Source organism: Trichechus manatus, unplaced genomic scaffold (assembly GCF_000243295.1).
Source record: "Trichechus manatus latirostris isolate Lorelei unplaced genomic scaffold, TriManLat1.0 scaffold00054, whole genome shotgun sequence".
Classification (NCBI taxonomy): Eukaryota; Metazoa; Chordata; class Mammalia; order Sirenia; family Trichechidae; genus Trichechus; species Trichechus manatus.
The window spans coordinates 2,969,822-2,979,331 of record NW_004443990.1 but is presented as its reverse complement, the minus strand read 5'-3'; the positions used below and the strand labels follow the sequence as shown (position 1 = coordinate 2,979,331).

The 9,510-nt window shown below is 36.6% G+C and overlaps 1 protein-coding gene across 3 annotated transcripts in view; it reads left to right on the top strand.

The window, feature by feature from the left end:
• BRIP1 (BRCA1 interacting helicase 1) overlaps positions 1-9,510 on the top strand; it is a 202,974-nt gene that overhangs the window by 16,112 nt on the left and 177,352 nt on the right. For all 3 annotated transcript variants that reach the window (XM_023732687.1, XM_023732689.1, XM_023732688.1), the window contains exons 5-6: positions 921-1,048; positions 2,945-3,064. In XM_023732687.1, coding sequence (XP_023588455.1) covers positions 921-1,048; positions 2,945-3,064 — 248 coding nt within the window. The remainder of the gene's footprint in view (positions 1-920; positions 1,049-2,944; positions 3,065-9,510) is intronic.

The window sequence follows — 9,510 nt, the reverse complement described above, 5'->3', positions numbered from 1 at the left end:
ATCTGGGGACCATGCTTTCAGGGGACATCTAGGTCAACTGGCATAACAAAGCTTATTAAGAAAATGTTCTGCATCCTACTTTGGTGAGTGGCGTCTGAGGTCTTAAAAGCTTGCAAGCGGCCATCTAAGATGCATCAGTTGGTCCTAACCACCTGGAGTAAAGGAGAATGAGGAATACCGAAGACACAAGGAAAGTATTAGCCCAAGAGACAGAAGGGGCCACATAAACCAGAGACTTCATCAGCCTGAGACCAGAAGAACTAGATGGTACCCGGCTACCACCAATGACTGCCCTGACAGGGAACACAACGGAGAGTCCCTGATGGAGCAGGAGAAAGGTGGGGTGCAGAACTCAAATTCTAGTAAGAAGACCAGACTTAATGGTGTGAATGAGACTGGAGGAACCCTGGAAAGCATGGCCCCCAGATTCTCTATCATCGTAGAGCTAAAACAATGTCCGAGGCCAACTCTTCAGACAGGGAGTGGAGTGGACTGTGGGGCATAAAGTGATACTTGTGAGGAGTGTGCCTCTTAGCTCAAGTAGATACAAGAGAGTAAACGGGCAGCTTTGTCCGTAGGTGAGATGGGAAGGCAGAGAGGGTTAGGAGCTGGTTGAATGGATATGGGGAATCGGGTGGAAAGGAGGAGTGTGTTGTCACAGTATGGGGAGAGCAGTTAGGGTCACATAACAATGTATGTATAAATTTTTGTATGGGAGACTAACTTGAAATGTCAACTTCATTTAAACTACAACAATTAACCAAAATAAATAAAAAGAAGTGGTTTTAAACATTTAGCTTTTCATATTTTGAACCATGTTATGATATTTATAGAAATAAGTTTTACCTCTTGGTTTCAATTTTCTTTTAGAAAAATTGCCTAAGTTATTTATACTAATTTTTTATGACTTCTTATGTAAGATTCTCCTGAAAAAAACACGTTGGCTGCAAAGTTATCAGCCAAAAAGCAGGCATCGGTATGCAGAAATGAAAATGATGATTTTCAAGTAGACAAGAAAAGAATTCGCCTCTTAGAAACGACACAGCAGGTAAACAGAGTTTATTGGCAGTGAAATAATCCAGTTAGTAAGCTGAACAAGGTAGTCAGATATTGATCAGGTTTTCAGTGGCACCTGTGGAGATTAGTTGGGTCATGTCACAGCCATAATTAAACGGTAATTTGTTGCAACTTTATTTTATACAGTTACTTGTTACAAATGAGTTTGTTATTACAGCAGATTATTCACAAGAACGTGTCATTAAAGTGAATCTGCATGGTGCTTGCTTATATATTAGGAATTTGACAGTAAGATATTCACTTAAGGCGAAGCACATATATTGGTAATGTAGGCACTTTGTACTTTTCAACTCATCTGTTCTTTTTACCTAATAATGTCATTTTCTATTGGCCAAAATACCTTTGACATGAATATTCATGTCATGATATTTTTTTGTATTGATGGTTTTAGTATATTGACAAAATTTACTCTTATTTATTGATTTGTTGTACCAGTACGCGATAAGATACATTATTTATAAAAATTGTTAAAAGACCTGAATTACCAGGTATTTTAAATGAAGTATGCTTTTCATGGATGAACACTATGTTTCTCATAGAATTCGTAGGAAACTAGGATTTTAATAGACTCAGTTACAAGTATAAAAGATGGTTATTAATTAGCATATAATTTGTAAGGAATTTAGTGTACTCAAAGGTATTTTGCATTCTTATGTAGTTTAGATATTTCATTCATAGTCTTTATTAATTTTAATAATTAAACCTTGTTGTTAGAATGCACCAGTTTATTTTTAAAAAAGTGTCAATTCCAAACAAAGTGTGAATCTGTAGAGATTTCCACCCCCGCCCCAAAATGTGTACATAGAATTGGATCTTGGGAGGCAGGGCCCGACATGAAACTTTTATTCTCTGACTTTGTTTTCTCTCGTTTCTTTTTTGGTAGGGATGGTGTGTCACTACCAATAAAACCAAACCTGTTGCTGTCGAGTCGATTCTGACTCATAGCGACCGTATAGGACAGAGTAGAACTGCCCCCTAGAAGTGGATGGTGGTTTCAAACTGCCTGCCGACCTTTTGGTTAGCACCTGAGCTCTTAACCAGTGCACCACCAGGGCTTCGGTATTATCACTGGAAATGTTTTTTTTTTAACTTATAACTTAAATAAACAGATTTTTGGCAAGTAGAAAAAACATAGAGACAGTTTGGAAAGAAAGCATAGTATTATTACAAAAGAAATTTAGGCAAAAGACAACTTGAATTATCAGGTATCTAGTAAGCAATAGTAATAATAGTAATCAAGTGATTTATTCTATCATGTAGGAAGTCATGAATATTTATGTTTAAAAAAGTTATTGTCAGTTCTTTTCAATGTAGAACGAGGCTTCAAATTTTGATTTTCATTTTCCAATTAGATATATAATTGGACTCTGCTATAATCCTATACTTAGTGCCCATATGGTGGAAGTATTTTATGCAAAGATCATTTTACAAAACTATAATTTTGATATGTCATTAATTAAAGCTATTTTGGTTACAATTTGAGGTATTACTGTATTCTGTATTTCATTTAAGTGTTATAATGAGGTGCCTATTTGTGTTTTTGGGAACCTTGGTGGCATAGTGGTTAAGAGCTATAGCTGCTAACCAAAAGGTCAGCAGTTCAAATTCACCAGGCGCTCCTTGGAAACTCTATGAGGCAGTTTTACTCTGTCCTGTAGGGTCACTATGAGTCAGAATTGGCTCGACGGCGGCGAGTTTTATTTGTGTTTTTAAAAATGTATTTGATTATTGCCGATTCGAAATAGTCACCTTTTTTTTTTATTTTATGCGGAAAACATTCATAGAGCTATTTTGACCTTTGAGAACAACTAGCCTGCTCATACTTTTTTAGTTTATGTTAAACTTCATTTTGTTTCTGTGTTTACAGATTAGAAAACGTCATTGTTTTGAAAAGGAAGTACACCATTTGGATGCAGAAGTTGCTTCAGGAAAGCCCATAAAACTGAACTCTCCATCAGGAAATATAAACTTCTTTTCCCCAAAAACTGTATGTATTTATGCCATTGTTCAGCTTAAAGAAAGCTGAATTTGGTAAATCCCATTTTTGAAAAAAAAAGGGGAAGAAAAGAGTAATACAAAGAACTCTCTCTGCTTCTGCTATGTGAGGTGGTAAAATCCCCTGTCCTCTCTGTGCCTCAGCTTCCTTATTTATAAAATGAGAAAATTGGACTAGAGAGAGAACTGGAAATTCTTCTCCTGTTCTATATTCTAGTGTTTGTAAACTCCACTTGGCTGAAGTTCTTTCTATATCCTTCAGGGTAGCAGTTCTCAAGGAATGGTCCAGGAAGCTCTTGAGCTTCCTGAGATTTTTTCAGGAGGTCTGTGAGGCCAAAACTACTTTCATAATAGTATTAAGGTGTTATTTGCCCTTTTTACTATCTTGACATTTGCACCCATGGTACAAGAGCAATGATGGGTATATTTCCTGGCGCCTTAGCACGGATCACAGTAGTGGCACCAACCTATATTGGGAGCCATTATTTTCTTCACCATTATTAACTCACAGTTTTTTTTAAAAAAGCCACTTTCACTCAAGAATGTTCTTGATGAAGCAGTATAAATTACTAATTTTACTGAATCTCAGCCCTTAAGATTTTTAACATTCTGTATGAAGAAATGAGAAGTACTCGTAAAACATTTTTGCGTATAGAAGTAGGGTGGTTGTCTTGAGGAAAAGCACTTGTGAGTAGTTTGAGTTATGAGCTGAATTAGCCTTTTTTTTTTTTTCATGGAACATCATTTTTACTTGAAAGAATGACTGACAGATTAACTGTGGTAATTCTTAAAAATGAACAAAGTGAGCCTGATAGAATTTGAGCTTTCAAGTAAAAATCAGAATTTTGCAAACCTTGCATATGTCACTGAGCTTGGCAGTTTTCTGATGAAATTGGTGATGATACCAGTGGTGAATGTGAGGTTTTCATTTTGTAAATGAAATATGTCAATATTTGTAAGATTTGTAAAATTCAGTGAACCAAATCTTTTCTAAATGACCAGTGCATGGTATTCAAAAGCATGCCTGGAAAAGATCCATTCTAAGTGCAGGATAGTCCAGTGGACTCCCTGCCCCCCACCCCTCTTCTCTCCCAGGCAATTGCAGATTTGTTTTCAATCACTATAGATTAGTTTACAATTCCAGAATGCTATAAAAATGGAATGTTGTGTGCCGCCAAGTCGATTCCAACCTATAGTGATCCTATAGAAGAGTAGAACTGCCCCACAGGGTTTCCTAGACTGTAAATCTTTACGGGAGCAGATCACTAGGTCTTTTCTCCCATGGAGTAGCTGGTGGGTTCAAACTGCTGACCTTTTGGTGAGCAGCTGAGTGCTTAACCATTGTGCCACCAGGGGTCCTTATAAATGGAATACCAAAACCGAACCGACTTCTGTCAATTCCTACTCGTAGCGACCTTATAGGACAGAATAGAACTACCCTGTAGGGTTCCCAAGGCTGAAATCTTTATGGGAGCAGATTGCCACAACTTTCTTCTGCAGAATGTCTGGTGGGTTTGAACCACCAACCTTTTGGTTAGCAGCCGAGCGCTTAACCACTGTGCCACCACAGCTCCTTATAAATGGAATAATCTCTGGTAATTTTTTTATTTTATTTTATTTTTTTAATTGTACTTCAGGTGAAGGTTTATGGAACAAATAGTTTCTCATGAAACAGTAGTATACATATTGTTTTATGACACTGGTTAAAAACCCCACGGCATGTCAACCCTCTCCCTTCTCGACCTTTTTTTTTTTTGGTGAAAATATACATAGCAAAAGATACACCATTTCAAAAATTTCTACATGTGCAGTTCAGTGGCATTGACTACACTCTTCCAGTTGTGCTGCTATTCTCACTTTACATGAAGGTTTACAGAACAAAATAGTTTCTCATTAAACAGTACACATGTTGGCCTATGAAAATTGTTAACAACCTCACAATACATCAACACTACCCTTACTCAACCTTGGGTTCCCTATCACCAGCTTTCCTGTCCCCTGCTACCTTCTAGCCCTTGTCCCTGGACTGCTGTGCCTCATTAGACCCATTTGGTTTTATGTGGCTGTCCACTCCCCAGCTGAACGGTGAACCTTGGAAGTGACTTCACCACTGAGCTAAAAGGGTGTCTGGGGGCCATACTCTTGGGGTTTCTCCAGTCTCCTTTAGGCCAGTAAATCTGGTCTTTTTTTTGTGAGTTAGAATTTTGTTCTACATCCTTCTCCAGCTCTGTCCACAGCCCTCTGTTGTGATCCTGGTCAGAGCAGTCAGTGGTGGTAGCCAAGCACCATCTAGCTGTACTGGACTCAGTCTGGTGGAGGCCTTGGAAGCTGTGGTCCATTAGTCCTTTGGACTAATCTTTTCCTTGTATCCTGTTCTCGTCATTCTCCCTTGCTCCCGAAGGGGTGAGGCCAGTGGAGTATCTTAGATGGCTGCTCACAGGCTTTTAAGACCCCTCTCTTCTAATTTTTTAATGGATTCCAGATGTTGTGAGTTTTACCTTGATGGGCGCTGAATATTATTGTATTTTTATAAATACTCTTGAGTTTTGTTATGGGATGCAGTTTTGTTACTTGGAATCAGTTTGAACCTTTTGGGTCTTGCTTTTAAGAAAAGTTAGGTGGGACCAGACCAGGGTTTAGTTTTGGACTACCACAATTGAGACGAGGTTCTTTTCAGTCCTGTACCTAATGTCTCATAAATTATGTGGTTTTCCAGTCTGGCTGGTGAGAACAGGCACTGTTCCAGGCCCTGTGAGAATGTCTGTAATAATTTTAGGGGGTTCTTCCTCCTGTCTTGGGTAGTTTCCTCACTGACATGCTCTGATCAGTACTTTACTGGATACTTAAGTGGAACTCGCTGCAGAGCTCCAGAATTTGTTGTTTGTGCAGCTCTCTCCATTCTGGTACTCTTCCCTGTGAACTCTAGTTACCTTGGTCTCTGGACTCTCAGCTGTGTCTCTCCAACTCAGGGAGTCCTCTGGGTTCCCCTCCCAATGACGTAGACTGGAAACTCTGTCAAGACAATAAACTGGGGCAATCATAGCACCCACCACGCTAGTTTCCTGTCTCTCAGGGATCACTTTTCTTTCTTTCCTGATGTCCAGTGTCTTAAAACTATTGTTTCATTTATTTTGTCTATATTTTAGTTATGAAAGCCTTGTAGTAGAAGTCATCTCAGCTTTTAATGTTAAATTGTCCATGTTATAATAATGTATCCTATGTGTTTAGCTTTGCCAATATTTTCTCACTAATTTTCTTTCACAGTACCTTATTTTCTTCATAAAAAACTAAACTCATTGCCATCGAGTTGATTCTAACCCATGACAACCCCATGTATTACAGAGTAGTACTGCTCCATAGGGTTTCTTTGGCTATAATCCGTATGGAAGCAGATCACAGTCCTTTCTTTCATGATGCCACTGGGTGGGTTTGAACTGCCAACCTTTAGGTTAGTAGTTAAGCATAAACTGTTTGCGCCACCCAGGGACCCATTTCTTCATAGCCTGTACGATTATCTGAAATTATTTGGTTGCTTGTTAAATTATCTATCTACCCTATTAGAATGTAATGTCAGTCTTTTTCATGTGCGTCCCTGGTGCCTAAAACAGCATATAACAAATATTACTTGCTTAATAAATATTTGTTGGTCAAATCTTATTGAATTCTTACAGTGACACAGATACTATTGTTCTTCACATTTGCAGATAAAGGAACTGTTTGAGAAGTAAGTAACTTGCCTAAGGTCACAAAGTTGGTAAGTGATGGAGCTAAATCCTGCCTAAGCAGTCTGATTCCTGGCAAATGCTCTATTATACATTCTCTCTAAAATGCCAGAAGACCTGGAATCATCTAAGCAGGGTTCTAACACCACGATAAGGAAAGAAATATTACATAGGAGCTTCAAGGATAACGAAAGCAAATATAGAAGAAGTGGTTAATAATAGTTAAAATAAGATATAGAGGCAGGATTTTTTCTTTGAATTAGTTAAGAGATGGACTCTGGAGTCAGACTGCCTGGGTTTTAATCACAGCTCTGCTCTTTACTAGCTGTGTAACCTTAATTAAGTATTTAAACTTTTACTACTTCAGTTTCTCCATTTTAAATGAAGATATTAATAGTACTTACCTCACAAGGCTGTTATGGGGATCAAACATTAATACTTATAAAGTACTTAGGATGTATCTGGCATATCTTAGAGTTTATTAAGTGGTAAGTGGTGGTAGCAGCAGCAGCAAATAGTTATATGTTTGTAGTTGTTATCTTTAAATGCTGCAAATTAAAGGTATTATATAATATTGATTAATAATAATCTGAGGAATTAGGTTTGTTACTAAATAATAAATTCTATTATTATTTGTTAAGGATGTTTATAGCTGATATCTGCCTGCTTAGAGTCAAGACCACTTGACCATAAGCAAAGGTACCATGCTCTTGGCTGGGTACCTTAATCATAAGCCAAGTTCTTTGATTGATTTTTTTCTTTTGGTTATGTAGTATGTTGATATTATAGTCTTCTCATTGGTAAAGTGTAACTATATCTACATCTGTATATGAGTTTTATTTTTAAACCAGAAATTACATGTTTTCATCCTTGGCTTAAGGTGGCATAATTCTATATTTATTTAGAAATATAATAATTTTTCATAGGTGTATCATTTATTACTCATAATGTTAAAGGTAATGGGTTTCTGACAATTTCTCATAAGTTTAAATACTTACTGAAAAAGCTAAATCTCTCAATTAAATCTAATAACTCGAATGATACCATTTTACTAGTGTAACACAGGACTTTTGTTTGTTAAAAAGACAAGTGATACATGCCATGCTAATTAAACATTAATAAAGTAATTTTTATCAGACATCAGAGCAATTTTGCAATGACAAAAAGACCATGTGCTTGAGCTCTGATATTTGTTCTTGTTTTGGTAGTCTATAGTAAACCAAAAAGAACCAAACCCACTGCCTTCAAGTCGACTCCGACTCATGGCGACCCTATAGGACAGAGTAGAACTGCCCCATAGGGTTTCCAAGGAGCGCCCTGGTGGATTCGAACTGCTGACCTTTGGTTAGCAGCAATAGCTGTTAACCAGTACGCCACCAGGGTCTAGATTAGACCATGATACATGTAACGTGAGGCATATGATCTGTTAACATAAGAAAAGTTCTATAAAATAGGCTGTAGTTTTTCAATGACTTTATCTAAAAGTTTTGGTGATAAACTAATTTTAGACAGTTCTGCACAATAAATACTAAATCTCATGATATTACTATGCATGGAACTATGTTTTTTTTCTTCTACCTCTTTACAAAATCACCTATTCCATAATCTACAAAAAATACTAATGGGATTTATAACAAGCCACTTTGCAAAGACTGAGTAATGTTATACCAGAAACCAAAGTAAGTTCCTGGAAGGGAAAAAAAAATTCTCCTCTACACTATTCAAAGACCCCTAAAATATAGAGCATTTTATCTAAGTATTCATGGGATTTTTTTCCTAAACACTCAAAGTGCATAAAAGTACATTGTATATTCTGCTGTTCACTGTAGAAAGAAATCCCACAAATATGTAGATAAAATGTTCTATATTTTTAATTTGACTTTTTTTCTTACCAACAGAGAAATAGAATAAGTAGTTACAATAGAAATATGATTAGTACAGATTATATAATTGTAATCAATGAATGCTTCTCTTTTGTAATTTACTACATTGTTAGTAAATTTTAATAAATTGTTAAAAAAACACCTATAGTTTTATGTATTTTGGCTATCATCATAATTTTAAAACCTTGTGGCATTTTTAGCCAATCTCATGTATCGTTAGCATTAAACAGTATGTCTAGTTTTTCAGAGAACGAGGACTAATCATCTTCATGAATATAAGAAAGAATAATGGGAATATGAATAGAAGTAATTTATTTAAAGAAAGGGATCTTTGAATATTGTAGAGGAGTATTTTTTTTTTTTCCTTCTAGGAACTTACTTTGGTTTCTGGTATAACATTACTTAGTCTTTGCAAAGTGGCTTGTTATAAATCCCATTAGTTTTTTTTTCTTTTGGGGTCTATCGTATATGGGGTTCGTTGAGCTTCTTGGATGGCCAGCTTTTCATGTTTCATGATATTGGGGAAGTTTTCTGTCAGCAGTACTTCAATGATCCTCTCTGTTTTCTGTTTTCTCCCCGTTCTGGAACTCTGATCACTCGCAGATTTTTGCTTTTGATTGTATCCCACTTAACTCTCAGGGTCTCTTCATTTTTCTTTGTTTTTTTTCCTGAGTTTTCCTCAAACAGAGTTTGTATCCAAGTGTTTGTCTTCAATTCCACTGATCCTGTCTTCCACCATTTCAGATCTGCTCCTCAGCCCTTCTATGACACTGTCCATTTCTGAAATCTTGTTGTTTGTCTTTTGGATTTCTAATTGTTGTTTTTGTATAATT